This window comes from Electrophorus electricus, chromosome 8, assembly GCF_041902795.1.
Source record: "Electrophorus electricus isolate QZ-2024a chromosome 8, ASM4190279v1, whole genome shotgun sequence".
Taxonomy (NCBI): Eukaryota; Metazoa; Chordata; class Actinopteri; order Gymnotiformes; family Gymnotidae; genus Electrophorus; species Electrophorus electricus.
The window spans coordinates 4,892,477-4,907,500 of record NC_137504.1 but is presented as its reverse complement, the minus strand read 5'-3'; the positions used below and the strand labels follow the sequence as shown (position 1 = coordinate 4,907,500).

Sequence of the window (15,024 nt, the reverse complement as noted above, 5' to 3'; positions counted from 1 at the left end):
TGCAGGGCCAGAAGACCAGAAGACCACTGTGAACTGTTTATGCTGCTGTTCATCAGATGAGAGAGCAGAAGGCAGCCAGCTGGCAGAACAATTTCTGCAGGCCCACACTTTCCTTAATTAGTCCGTATACACCCAAGGTGAAAAATACGACCGTAATGATGACTTACCGTTTGTTTATTCCACGCTGAGTATTATTTGTGTCAACAGACTGAACGAAACCCCGAGCCGCATCTAAACGTTCGTTTCAGTTAATCAGGCCCAAGGAAGCAAGCTGCGTGGCCTCTCGCATGCCAACAACCTTCTGTCTTGCTGCGTTGCGTGAGCATGGGCACGCTCACGCACACGCGCTCACGTGGGCGCACACGCACGTAATACCTAACCACTGCCTGAATGGCAGTGGGCTAGTTCCCTCTGTCAGCCAACTGTGTGCCACTAGTAGAGAGGAGTGTTAAAAGCACATCCAGATTCCTGGCCCCACACATGCTGACTAACCACATCCAGCACATGGAGGAGGGGGAGAACTTTATAAGAGATCTTTTATGAAAGAAAATCAACCCCAACCAAATAAAACCCTTTTGCTTCTTGTGCACCAACTGGGACTCCCTTCGTCCCACCGTAAACGGTCCCCGTTCAAACTGCTTTGGCTAAAGTTGGATGCTGCTAAAGTTTGGCTCAGAACTAATCCACTCCAAGTTTATCTCCTGATTTATTTTAACATGAAGATTTATAGATCCCCAAGTGTTTGCGTGGTTTTATGTATAAACTAATTGGAGCAAGCACTGGCAGCCCTGTGACGAAGTGTTCCAAAAAGACTCGGACAGGCCCATTTCCTCAACGTCTATTGATTCTATCCTCCTCACCAGTGCTCCGTTTTGCTGCTGGAAGATGAAGAGGACAGGGGAGGAAGGCTTTGCTCTAATAATAAAAGTGAAGTTAACAGAAAACCAGCACTTCATTTTACATCACATTTTTACTTCTACAGCCTGGCCTGCATTGCTTGGCTTGTTTTCATTAGCCTTCAGCTCAACAATAAAAGTCAAAACTCACAATAAAATACGAGAGTGAAAGCAAGAGTGAGAGAGAAAGAGAGATGCGAGTGATTTTTCAGGCGTCTCTGGCTACTGAGGAATGAAAAGGATGCATCTTGCTTCATACCAGATTTTGGTTTGAAAGCATACGAAGGACGTGTTGGTTTTCTGGGCAACGTCCCATATGGCCATATGGGCGGTTTGTAGGAGCCAACAATCGGTGGGTTTGGGTGTTAGAACTGGAATCGCCATCAGAAAGCTGCTTCCTTAATCAGGATGATGTGTTAAGCCAGACTGGTGTGAGGCTTCGGACAGCTGGATCGCGTTTCAGGGAGCAGCCGTGGGCGGTGACCCAACACCACGCCGCTCCACGCTTCCTGTCACCATGCCGCTCAGCCGACAGCCGAGCAGATGCACGAGTGCACTTTTAGCGGCAGGCTTTGGGAGACTGGCAAGTTGGAATGGTGTCCTGCAAACTCACGGACATGTGCAATTATGTGGTCACTTTACAGTGGAGACAGCGCAGTGACCCAAACAGAAATAGATTTATTCAAGCCCAGGCCTGCTGCTACACACCTGATTCATTTCATGAGGGAATTGATAAATAGCTTATGGATTGAATCAGCTGGGAAAAGGTAAAAACTCAAAAACTCAGCTCTGCAGTGCTGGAAGATTGAGATTACCTAGGCAGTTTCAAGAAACAGATGTCCAAGCACTTGGCCTAACTTAAAATTACTTTTAAAAAATCACAACTTGAGCCCAACCTAAAAAGCTACAAGCACAAGAATTAATATTATAAGCCTTAATAGGAGTTAGAATTAAAATTAATACATTATACATTTTTAAACCGAAGCCAATTCCCACAACCACCCACAGCTCTGAGTGAACCCACATATCATGTTTTAATTAAAGTAAATACCCTAACTGGGGTGGGGAGGGTGGGGGGTGACAACAAAATCTACCCAAAGCCTCGCTGAATTTCACAGAAGTAAATCACTTGAGTGAGTTGCATGAACTTTGCAGGCAATCTTGGTAAACTCTGTACACATTTCTATGCATTCATTAAAACCCAGCCATTCATCGTTGGGCTGTACATGAAAATGGGGGCCTGCTCATAAGACACGTGTGTCTGCGTCACGGACATGGTTGCATGGTTACATGGCTACAGATGTAACTGGTTACATCTGCGGTTGCATTCTGAAAAGCATCACTGAGCATCCGTTTACAGCTCAGGAGAAAGAGATCCCACAGCAAGGGCAGTTCAGTCATGCCCTGTTGAGGGAGGTCTGCACATCACCATATGCTGAAACGAGTTGCTTTATTCCTGTAGCATTTCTCCTATGGTGCCATGTTAAGTGCCCAAGTGCCAAAGCCTCTTATTATAAACCTCCAGATGAAGCATGCATGGAAAGCCCATTTGGTTTCTCTACATTTCATGTAAATGTGAGTGTTGAGAGTCACTAGTTTTAAAAGACCAACAAAAACATAACGGAATGTGTAGGCTTGCGTGGTATGAACGGCATGAATGAATGTTTCCACCATTAATTATAACCAAAAACATCTGACCCGATCGCAAGCATTCTTGAAATATTAAAAAGGTCTCACTTCCTTATGCTTCTATGCCTTCCATTCTGTCTCATACAATGCCTCAGAATCGCTCACATATTCTGCTCTTTACTCTTCCCCTCATTCTGGAACATTACTACACGAGGAATGAGGGCTCTACCCCAAAACACGTGCTGACAAAGTGGAGGAGACTTGGGTGACCAGTTCACATACTCTTATGGGGACTAGAAGAATTTTACTGTGAAGCTCGCATTAAATGTAAGGCAAAAAGCCCAAAACACCCCCCACCCCAAAATAAAAAACAAAAAACAAAAACAAAACACCACACAAAAAAAACAAAAAAACACTGCATGCAGGTGACAAAACCCCTTTCCATCAGGTAGTACTTCAGTGAGGCTAAGGTGACTTAACTCTTAGTGCCTGCTGGGAATGTTCATTTCAGCGCAAGGCTGCGTCACTACCTCCCTGTTCTTCTGGCCTGCCCATATACAGCAGGGCACAATGGGCACAGCGGAGGACCCAGCAGAGAGTGCACGGCACACTTCTAGGAGCCTTTCAGCTCCTGAACAAAGAATGCCTATTATCACATTCACAGAAGACAGGTCATCCTAATGTGTGCTCTGAGGAAGTACTGGATCAATGCTTGTCTCTCATTTAAACCTTCCCGTCGCCCCTCCTCACCGCAAGCACACACGCACTGGCGAAGACGTCTCGTCAGCTTGTCGAGAGGCAACACAGTCGAAGAAAATTCTGAAGCACCGAATGCTTGCCAATTTGCATTCTGTGGTGCAGATGCAAATGATGCGCGTGGCCCAGGTCTGGCGCCTCAGCGATGCAGGTGTGCCGTTTAAGCCAGCAACACCTGCAGAAGGCCACCTGGCTGCCCAGATGACACTCCGCCTTCCACCTACTTCCATTACAGATCTGCCAGAAGCTACTTAGTGTGAGGACAGCCTGCCACAAAACACATAGCAGGGCTGCATTTTCACGTGAAAGCGCCCAAATGAGTCACGCCAGCTATGGCCTTATAAAATGAAGGCAGCGCCGAAGACCGAGCCTGTGACGATAGATCTTCAGTAACCCAGAACTGTTTGCGCCGCTCTCAGAGGCGACATCCCCCCCCCCTGGCAGCCCGTAAACAAGCAATGACAGTGGAGGCATAATTAGACACTCCGAATGTGTCCAAAGAGCAGCAAAGCAGCGGTGGGCTCAAAAATGTTAGAATCATTAGTGCGGATAACTGAGAGGAGATGGAGGGGGAACGAAAAAAAAAAAAAAGCATAGAAAGGATGAGGGGTAGGGAGGAGAAAGCGCAATGGGTGGAGAGATGGCTGGTGGGAAGGCAAAGGGGTGGAGAAGGGTAAAAGAGGGAAGATGGAAAAGAAGAGCAGAAAAGAGGAGCGGACAGCCTGAAGGATGGACAGGGCAAAGAGGGTGAGGGGTGGAGAGATGGAAGACGAAGGAAGAGGGATGGGAGGGGGGGAACCCCCGAAGCGGATTAACCGTCCGGGATAGACGCCGTGGTCCAGACAAAGCCGTACGAAGACAGCCCACTCTAGAGTAACGCTTTAGAGGACAGGCGCAGACGAAGCCTTGGGGCGTGGTATGCGGTTCCAGCCAATTAGCAGAAAACACATGGCCATGTTTACAGGGAGCAAATAAGACGGGACTTGTGGTGGCCAAAACTGACACAGCTCACTCAGCGGCAGAGCTGTCGGGGGGAGGCAGGCCTGCCCTCAGCCATACAGACAAGGCAGTGGACTGAGTGAAAGCAGACAATCATGGTAGAGCCGATAACCAAACAGGGAAAAAAAAAAAAGAAGCAGTCAGGATGGGTGCGTGCGTGTGCACAAAACCAAATGAGATCACAGGTGTCAAAATCAGCTTGTTGGGGTCCTTTCGCATGTTCCCACAAACATACAAGTCATCTGTTTTAAGATTAGAAAACTCAAAAACATTTTCTCTCTTGAATTTATGGTTAAGATTGAGAAATGGCTTGTTACACAATAAAAGTTAACTAATACAGTATCGTAAAGCGTAACCGATGCCATGAAGTCTTCTGGACCACGTTGCTACGCATGCAGGCTCAGAGCAGAGCGAGAGCATAAGCTGAGTGTGTGCGGGAACGAGACCCACGAGGTTGCATCAGACTCATGTAGAAATATGGCAGAGTGTACATTTTCTGTGTAAGGCAAAATGTTTGGCTTTGGGATTGTGAAGGCCAGGTAATGACTGTGCTGATGTTGATGTAAACCTGAGACCAAGCTTGTGAGTGGGAGGTGTGTACATGTGCGGCTGTGTGCGTACGCGCGTGTCTGACTCAGGTAAAGGCCCTGAATATGCAGGGCTGAACAGGCTGGCGGCTGGTCCCAATTTGCTGCTCAGTTGAACACATTAATATGCACAGGGCTGGCAGCCTTGGAAGAGGAGCAACACCAGCTTCCCCCCCATAGCCTCCTGCTGACCCAGACACCCCCCTCTCATTTCAAACTAGCCTATTTCCCTTTCTAACACGCATTTATGGACACAACTGCTTAGGCACAACCGAGTTCTTAATGCAGAGGCTTCTTTATGGTGTGAAGCTAAAGTTTTTAATAGAGTTTAATCTTTATTTTTTTTCCCCTAAATTAATTTTTGCACATCTTGGTCTCCAGGCCACATCATGTAGGGTAGTAAACTGAGACAGGCACGCACGCACCCCACCTCCTCCGAGACTGCAGTGCTGTCAGTAGAACTAAATACTGACCTAACTCTTCCTCAGCTAGGTTCATAAAGGGCCACAGAAGCACAAAGGGGATGCACTATGTCTGCACAGATCTCATCTGTGTTTGTCAGCATGGAAAGTGTAATCGCTTCCTTGGGGGACACATCCAGCAATGCATAATGGGTATTGTATTTTAATAATGATCACTTCCCTCACAACCTAGACAAGTCAATAAACTTCATTTCAAGGCAGTTTTTTTTTTTAACAGCGAATGTAATCAAATAAACCTTATAGACTGTTTGAAAATGTGATTAAGTCCTTGGGAGGCATGTTTGGCACCATTAGCAATACAATAATGTTCAAAGGCTAACAATTAAACACTGGCAAGAACAATCTCGTTCTCACAAAATCTAGTGGAAAACCTGAAATGTAGAAATGTGATTTACCCGTCCTTTTTTTTTTTTGGAAGGGAGAAAAGTCAACCGAAACAGTATTAAATGGTAAAGCACATACATCACTCCCAGTCCTGCACGCGCACACACTCACCCCCCCCCCCCACGCCGCTCCCCCACCCACACACACACACACACCCACCCACACCCCACAAACCTCGGCTGGGGCAGAGGGGTCGTCGGCCCGTCTGAACTCCGGCTCAGGGCCACGCAGTGTCTGCAGGAAGAGGGCCGCCTTCCTCTTTCGCTCTGCCTGAAGCTGCTTCTCCTTCGACTCTTTGGAGGCCTGAGCGAGCTTTTCCCGTGCCGCCGCCGCCAGTCGGTCCTCCAGCTTCTGCTTTGCTGTGGGGGGTGGGGACACCGGGGTTACACGCACACGCAGACAGACACACGTCCACACAGACATGCCGCTCTGGCTGCCTAAAACGTGCAGGACATCCCAGCGAGACGGCAGGGCAGTGTAGGCTGGCCCTGCTATGGAGCGCGGGGGGGGGGGGGGGGGGGGGGGAGAGGTCTCCCAGCGCTGCCACATTTTCTTTGTCTTGGCTATCATAAGTCACTTATGATGCTGAATGGCTGCTCAGGTTTAACGACACTCTTCAAAACAAGAAAATCCGCACCAAAACCCCCAAGAGGCCAACGAGTGGAAAGATGCAGCGATACGAAACAATAGCAGACTACGTCTACAATGCTAAGTAGAATATGTTTCTTTTGAAGAAATGGGTAAAGCCTCTAACAGGATTTAGCGAAACGGAGGCACAGTCACTGTGAGAGCTGCTCTCAGCCTAGTAACTGAGCATGTGCATACAGCCCTGTGTGCTGTGCCGTTATTTCAAAACCTCCATGCTGCAGATCTTAAAAACCAACAGCCACTTGCTCGTATTCCCCCCACAACCAATCCATCTGTGTTTCTTGAGAATTTACCAATGTGTCAATAGTGTCTTCCCTACAGAAAACTAAGCCTGTTTCAGGCAATGGCTAAGATCCTAGACATATAGCCACAATTTGGAAGACTGCTGAGAGGGTTAAAGGCAATTAAGAATGACAAAATGACAAAGCTAACCAACCATTCACATTCACACACACACTAAATACAGAAATGAAGCTAGCCAGAAATTCTGTATGAATTCTATAAGAGTTTAACAATCACAAAGCAACCCAAAGTTCCTTTTTTTCCCCACTGCTGACTGATTATTTATCTGACTGACACGGCTATCTCCACGTCTCTCTACTGAACAAACTCTACTCAGCCCATGAAAGCACTGAGGTTGCTGCAATCCTTAACAACAAAGTTACTGCAAATTACTTTGGTCACTTCCATTATGCAGCAATTTAAAAACCTCAATGTCTGCTTTTTCAGCTATCGATGTAAAAATGTTTACTGAAATCATCTCACTCCAATTCAAGCTGCCCTCTTGACCCTTTACCCACTAAACCTTTAAGCTTTTTAGTTCATTATTGGAGTGATGGCCTGAACATTATTGCATGAAACGCATTCAGTTTCAAAACAGCTATTGTCAGGCCTCTACTGAAGAAAAGGTATCTTGACTCTTCAGTGCATAGTAAATATAGATCAATATTCAACATTCCACTTCTTGCCAAATTTATGTAGAAGGTAGTTTCCATTCAGTCGAATGATGATCTCAGCTGAAATAAGTGTTAATGAAATTTTCCAATCTGGTTTTCGAGCCATGTATAGCACTGAGACAGCACTTCTCAAACTTTATAGTGACTTGACTCTGATAGCCCATTGGCTTTCCTATACTTTACCATTGCCATCGATACAGGTCACAGGAACATTTTAATTGACAAACACCAACTGAGTTGGGACTCTCTGGCACAGTGTGAAACTGATTCTGAAATCCTGGAAAAGCTGTCCTAAACTTGGTGTTATGTTCTGTCAGTTTTCATTGTATACTCACTTTTTTATATGTCGAGGTAGCATTGCTGCATTTTGTCAATGTCTTGTTGGGAAACAGAAGTGCCACTTCCAAATAAACATACAGATTTAAAAAAAGGATTCTGAGCCAGTGGTTGCGATTATGATTAATATAATATTACCCTTGGTGGTCACACTTCTAAGCACCACTCTACAGTGTTCCATATGTTTTTATTCTGGGACCATATTAGTGGTATCTGTAAACAAACATCAAACACAACAGCATACTATTAGTCTGAGAAATTTTCTCCATTGCGAACAGTGAGCAGCTCACATGCCTTTGTTATATCTAGGCAAGATCACCGTATTGCAACACTTTCCTATCTAGTCTAGCCGAGAGCTCCATTATTAATCTGCTCTGAGTTCAGAATCCTCACTCATAGAAGAATACATTACACCGACCCCTAAAATCCCTCCACTGGAAACCTATCTATCTTTCAAAGATGATTTTAAGATCCTTTTATTAATCTTTAAATGCCTCCAAAGACATGCCTCCTTCAACCTTAGTGTTATTATTGTTAGATATGCTTCTGTTCAAGTGGAATCTAATGGGAATCCACTGGTCATCCCCGAAACCTGGCTAAAGAGGTGGCCGTCTGCCTTTAGTTATTATGGCCAAAGCTCTGGACGTCGCCTTAGTGCCTTTAAAAAACTTCACATACTCCAATATTGCATTCAATTATGACTTCTGTTCTGTCAAGCTGCCGTTCTAGTTTACTGTATAGCCCTTTATGCACATTCGTTTTGTTTTTAGGCACTGCATTTCTCTTAGTGCAATTTATCTTTATTATACAAAGTACTCTGTGTTGAAAAGGTGCAAAAGGTGCAATAGAATTTACATGCATTATTTTCATTACTGTTGCCGTTTCTACTTTTATCAACATTATTATTAGCACCATCACTATTATTACAGCGGGACCCGACTGGGCCCTTTAAAGCTGTCCAGCCAAGCAAAGGCACATTGCAGGTGCAACTTGGACATGACAACCAATGCATTTTCACTAATTTTCAAGGTCTGAAGCAATCAGATTCAATAAACACAACAACTGCGGCTGTCATGCACCTTAATTAAAAAAAAAAAAGCGGCATGTACCTTAATTAGGTTATCTTATGCAAATTGAAATCATCATAAGCATAAAACAATTAACAGACCAGGTTCCCTCACCCATCTTGTGCTTTACTGCAGCGTGTTATCACCTTAGATACGAACCATGATTCTGATCCCCAGAAACAGCCTATTAGACTCAGAAGAGCAAGCTGAGCTGCACCTGGGGTACACTTAGACCTGTAGAGTTAACACACTGTGCATGTACAATACAGGAGCCTCTGCTGTGAGCCGTTATTATGATTACCACCATCACTATTATTATAGCTGGATCCGACTGGGCCCTTTAAAGCTGTCCAGTCAAGCAAAGACACACTTCTGGTGCAACTTGGAGATGACATGCAAGTATAATGGCTCTGGGATAAAGGATTTCAGGTGCACCGGTACGCAAAGAAGAAAACCGCGTTTTCCCCTGTTCGGTGCACCCATGTCATCAACCAACTTAATTTACTTTCCTATTAAACATGGCCTGGAAACTTGTGCTTTTGAAGAAACAGCATTATTCCAGGAACATGCAACACCTTAATCCAGCAAGTATCCTGTTATCTCGGGTTATTCACAGTAATCCGGCTATTGTGCGCACTCTCGATTTTGCCAAGTGGGCAGTGTCCATGCGTCCCTTCCGTCAGCTCGACGGCACGAGAACAGCACCCCTCTACTCCGGACTAAAAATAAGCCCCACGCCGCACGGCTTCATATGAAGCTCTGCCAAACTCTCACTTGAGCTCACACTCTCACTCAACAGATGACCAAGGAAAGGAAGAAAAACATGATGGCAGGAGAAAGAGGAAGACAAGGAAAAAAGAAAATAAAACAAAAGAGAGCTGCTCAGACATGTCCAATCAGACCGCTTCATCTTGGCCTTCCTTCTTTAAAAGAAAACTCATCCCATGCGCTTTGTAAATGAAATATCAGGCCCTGGGAGCCTGATTCAGCTGCAGCTGAATGCTTTGTATTAAACATGACAGGGCACTTGTTTTAATGAAAGAGTGCATAGACAGGCAGCCAATATCGGAAAGCAGCAATTCTTAAGGCATTCCTGATTTCCTTAACAAGCTGAAGTCGCAACCCAGCCAGTGATCTAACAGGCGCAGTCCCTGCCAAAAACTGTTAACAAGAGTGCACACATATACACTTAGCTAATTGGTCCTCATTTGTTGAAATGAGAGAGAGGCTTATTCAGATCAGCACTGTTATAATTTTCTCTCTCTATCTCTCTCTCTCTCAGATGACTACACTAAATACTAAAGAACTCTTGAATGCTACATGAAGCAGATTACACTGTTAAAACTCAAACCATGAAACCCCACTGGTACACAGTACAAAAAAATAACTTCTAACTGGAAAAATCTCCCAATTTTAGGCAAGCAAACAAACAAAGAAAAAAATGTAGTATACAAACTAAATAATACATACTGTTTTTTTTCCATTCTTAAATTTGTTAACTGAATGTCATTACAACATTCATTCGTTTGTGCATGACTGTCAAAACACTGACTATTTAATGAAAGCACCTTTTCAGCAGGACACGTGTGAAACTCTTTTCAGATGCAGAGCAGCTCCCGCTCTCCTTCACGTGCCTCCTCCCTCCCTTTTAGCCCACTCATAAGCATGGATTCAGAGGGGAGTAATTAGAGTAATTAAATGCACGACGTAGCCAGCAACCACAGCCGGGAACAGCGCCACCGCTAAAACCAGGACAACTTTCTGCACGTTACGAGGGAAGAGGTGAAATGAACAGCTGAATACAACTCCCGCAAAACTGTTTAATTCAAGCCCTTGCCCATCCTCTACTCATCCTAGAGCTGCGGCCCTGAGCCTGTCTGTTGAGCTCATCTCTGGCAGAGGCCCAGGGGGTGCTCCGTAAGAGTGGTGCTTCACATCGGTGACATTGGGCGTCATTGTTCATTTCTGAAGTACACTTTTTATGTTCTGGAAAAGGATTATGTCAATCCGTTCAAATACTTCAGGCAGTAACAGCCATGCTACTACTTCAGCACTTGCTCACCTGCTGAAAATTGCTTGGGTAGCCAGTCTTAAGGCCCAAAAGTGTGTGCATGAAAGGCACTTAAGATGACTGTCAGAACGTGAGCTGTGAAAGGACACAGCCATTTACTCCCTGCTCAGCCAGACAAAACAGGGGGCACAGTCATGTCAAAGTGCATTTGTCTGAACAGTAACCCCATCTTCTTAAAAATGGGAGCTGAGAGCAGAAGCAGAGGTCCCTTAGCTGCTGCACAAGGATGGCCAAAAGGAAGCATGTCTGGAAGCAGCCAGACCACAGAAAGGTCTGCCTCAATCTCAGATAGTAAAGGGTAAAGCACTCCCACAAAACCCCTTCCATTTTCTGTTTCATTCAATATGAAAGCCAGCCATGTGAGTCCAAAACTGCTCAGTGGTCCTTAAGCCTAAAGGATTTAGGCCTTAAGGCAGGATTCTAGATCACGACTGCGCAAGTGTGTGGGCTGTACTGGAAGCAGTGTTGTCAATATTCTCCTTATACTAATGCATATGCACACATACATATCCATACAGCCACACAAATATGCATACACACATATATGCAAACACATGCAGCTGGATAGTGCAGTGGTTAAGAAAACTGCTGAAGGACAGCACAGAGTCACTAATGGCTGCACAAGATCAAGCACTTGGTCGATCGAAGTAGGGGTGTATCATGCTTAGCAAGACCCAAGATGCATACTGTGCAAAGGAGCCTCTGAGAAAAGTCCAGCACCTAGAAGAAGGATGCAAGATGGTGGCAGGGAAAGTGTATATGGAGAGACAAGTGAGTGAGCGATTATATACTGGAACATATACAAGCCATATGAACTGGACACCCAAGTCCAAATGAGAGGAACTGCAGAGCGTGGTGGAGAACACGGCACCTCCAGATCCACACGTGAACAAGTACTGGTGAACCAATCGTACAAGACGCAGAAAACAGCAGTGGTTGTAGCGGTAAACAGCAGTACATATGGCATTCCCAAATGATGGAAACATCCCAAGGACAGAAAATGAAGTTTTTGAAAATACCAGACACCAAATGAACAAATGGTGAAAATGCGGAAAGTTACCATAAATGTGTCGCGGTTTGTTTGCCTCGCCTAAAGCACTGGTGAGCCAAGCTTGTCCCCCTCCAGACTGCGAGACATTTGGTAAACAGAGGAAAGGGGACAGAAGCTGAATCTTTGCATTGGTAATCAGGGCATACTACTGGGCCATCGATACAGATTAGCTGGCCAGAGGCAGATCAATAGTCCCACAATACAGATGAGGTATGCCTGACAGGACTGTCGGGCTGCTTTGGTCTGGCATCATTACTCCACTGCCACCTCCGTGGATCTCACCTCATTATGCTAATTATTCCGGCGTTCCGCTGTCTAATGGATCCCAGGCAGTAGGGCTGCTGAGGACACTGTGGGGCTGATCCGATCTAAACAGCGCGTCGGAATGTTCTGGAGCTCCGCAACGAAACGCGCGCTCCGTGCCGGTGGTTATGGAATTAGTCAGATAAGATCGACTTTAAAGCGCTCGATTCATTATTGGTGAAATGGCAGAATGCGGCGTGCCAAGCATTAAGGTGCAGCGCACGGGCTCAGAGTAAACAGGATTGAATGACGCCACAGGTTTGGGGTTGGGGGTGGGGAAGTGGGGGGGTGTTGAGGCTCAAACACGTTTGCTTTGACTGAAAGGAGCTCTTGTCTCAAGTGAACACAGCGACAGACTCCCTCTTAATTACATCCTTTACATCACAGTTCATGCTCCTATAATTCTCTGCACCGTCAGTCACTGTGGCATGACGGCGAGCAGATCAGCCCATCCATAGACGGGCTCACGTCACAAGAAAGTCGCACAAAATGAAAGCTACACACTTCGTAAAACACATCTGAGGGGCGATTTCTTCAGTTGATGTGACCATAATCAGTACTTCACAGATGAAATGTGCTAATCTACCATGGAAGACATGTATAGTTCATATTTCACTGCGTGACAGGATGCCAGCAGCTGCATTTTGCAACAGAAGGGCTGCAACTAATTCTAGACAATCCTGTAACAAGTCATCACAAAGAACGATTCTCAGTGTTCAACAAATTACATTTGGTCCCTCCCAGCATACACAGTGCTGGGCAGCAGATCACTGAGAACAGCCTTGTGTCTCTTAATATTGCGCAGTTAAAGAACAACAAGCTGATTTAACATTCAGGTCAGAAATACTGGCTGCAGAAAACCGGGCAATAACAGAGCCAAGCCTCAAGCTTCAGCCGCCAACGCAGGTAAAGATAGTGTAACGTTTTTCTCGACGGGATTATTTTTTTCTGATTTTTTTTTTTTTTCATATCTTGGGGGAACGGTGGGGGTGTTCTATAATTACTGATTAAATTACAGAGTTAAAGGGTATGCGTGTGCATGCACATTGTATGGGTGATACAATCACTACCTTGCTTAGCCTCCAGCTCCTCCAGAGAGAGTGTGGGCTTCTTGTCCTCAGGCTGTGGGGGAGGGGGCGGTTCTCGGAGCACCTCCACGCCTGCCATAGTCTGCTCCACCCCTTCTTGCTCCATCTCTTTCTCCTTGTCCTCGTCCGAATCATCATCCAACCGCACCCGATTCTTCTCCAGAGGCAGCAGGTCATTCTCTTTGGACTTTATCGCAAAGCAGATGGGTGCAAAGGATGCTGGGAATCAAAACGGGGGAGTGTGGTGTTGTTAGTACATCTGTGCCATTAACCTGCTCCCTGGTACTGATGGCCATTGGAGCCAAAGGCCAGATCATTATGGTCTGGCCCCTCTCTCTCGGCAGAATGGGTATTAACAGTACATCTGAAAACATTCAGGACAACAGTGATTATTAAGTGGCTGGACAGCCAAACACAAGTCTGCTTATTTTGGGGATTTTGTTCTGGCCGGTGAGTTGGGTCTGTTGGGCAGGTATATACAGTAGGGAGCTCCACAAGATTCAACTGTCAGTTATTTGGGCAATTTGGAAAAAAGGATGACATACAGATTAATAGAAGGTGATGCTGAGCTCGCCAGTCGTCTCGTTCTCCTACTTAAACTCTAGTTGTCTCAGCTCACTCACCTATATCTCCTTCGTACTTCAAGCCAGCCAATCAAAACATGAACACAGAAATGTAACATCACGATTAAAACTCTGCTCTCAATGGGAACAGAGAAACTTGCCTATTAAGCCTGCTTTTAGAAGGTAAATTAGAATATGGATTCCTCGTAAAAATAAGACCCGTGTTGTTTTGACAACCTAGTACTTGTTTTCCATGCTAGATTATGTTGTTACTGATATTCTGTTAACATGGTATTTTCAAGATGATTAGCTTATTAAAAACCGCATAAACAAAATGCTTGACGCTCACTTTTCAATGCTAATGATTCAGTCAGCATTTAGAATGTTTGCATTATACTGGCAATACAGCTGGAACCATGGACTGACATAAATGTGTTCAAAAGCAGATGCTTTCCAATTTTCACTGTTACATCGCAATTTGGCTATGTTTTGAGATTCACCACACCTCCTCCTCAAAAGAAAAGTTCATGCGAGGGCTATCTAATAAAAGATTAACTACTGCCTTATAGTGTGTACACACTCACACAAAATAAGATGTACACAAACACACACACCCACCCACCCACCCACCCACCCCTCTAGGAACCTTGGTGAGCTGGCTGCTCTTGGTGACCTGCCTGACGGAAGAGCATGACCTGATCTTACCTTTAATGAGTTTGCCCTCATTAGGCTGTTTGTCAGAGGAGCAGTTAGCAGCAGTGCCTCCATCACCACGGTGGCCCAGAGAGCCCTGGAAGAGCAGGAGAATGAGAGTGTCACCGCACTGGTAAGACAAATGTACAATGCCCATTTATTGTACATTTTTTCTCAGAGGGATGTGACAAGCCTAAAACACTCCCATGTGTGTTTACGCGAAGCTACTTTATGTGCTGTTTCTGGGCGTGGGCGTGTGCTTGTGTGTGTGTGTGGTGTGTGTGTGTGTGTGTGGTGAGAGAGAGAGAGAGAGAGAGAGAGAGAGAGAGAGAGAGAGAGCTCAAGCAAGAGAGAGTGTGTGCACGAGAGAGAGAGAGCGAAAGAAAGATGAGGACTAAGACCTTGAGGGAACAAGAATAGAAGAGTCACAAAGTGAGGGGGGAAATATGCAGTTACTTTATTGCACTGCAGTAAAGTGAAAAACCTTGAAGAGTGCAGGTTATATGCATGGACCT

At 45.4% G+C, this 15,024-nt stretch overlaps 1 protein-coding gene across 4 annotated transcripts in view; it reads right to left on the bottom strand.

Moving 5' to 3' along the window:
* sfswap (splicing factor SWAP) overlaps positions 1 to 15,024 on the bottom strand; it is a 95,917-nt gene that overhangs the window by 51,009 nt on the left and 29,884 nt on the right. For all 4 annotated transcript variants that reach the window (XM_081719034.1, XM_081719033.1, XM_035527152.2 and 1 more), the window contains exons 11-13: positions 14,522 to 14,606; positions 13,236 to 13,472; positions 5,908 to 6,092 (exon numbers count right to left, since the gene is read on the bottom strand). In XM_081719034.1, the coding sequence (XP_081575160.1) occupies positions 5,908 to 6,092; positions 13,236 to 13,472; positions 14,522 to 14,606 (507 nt within the window). The remainder of the gene's footprint in view (positions 1 to 5,907; positions 6,093 to 13,235; positions 13,473 to 14,521; positions 14,607 to 15,024) is intronic.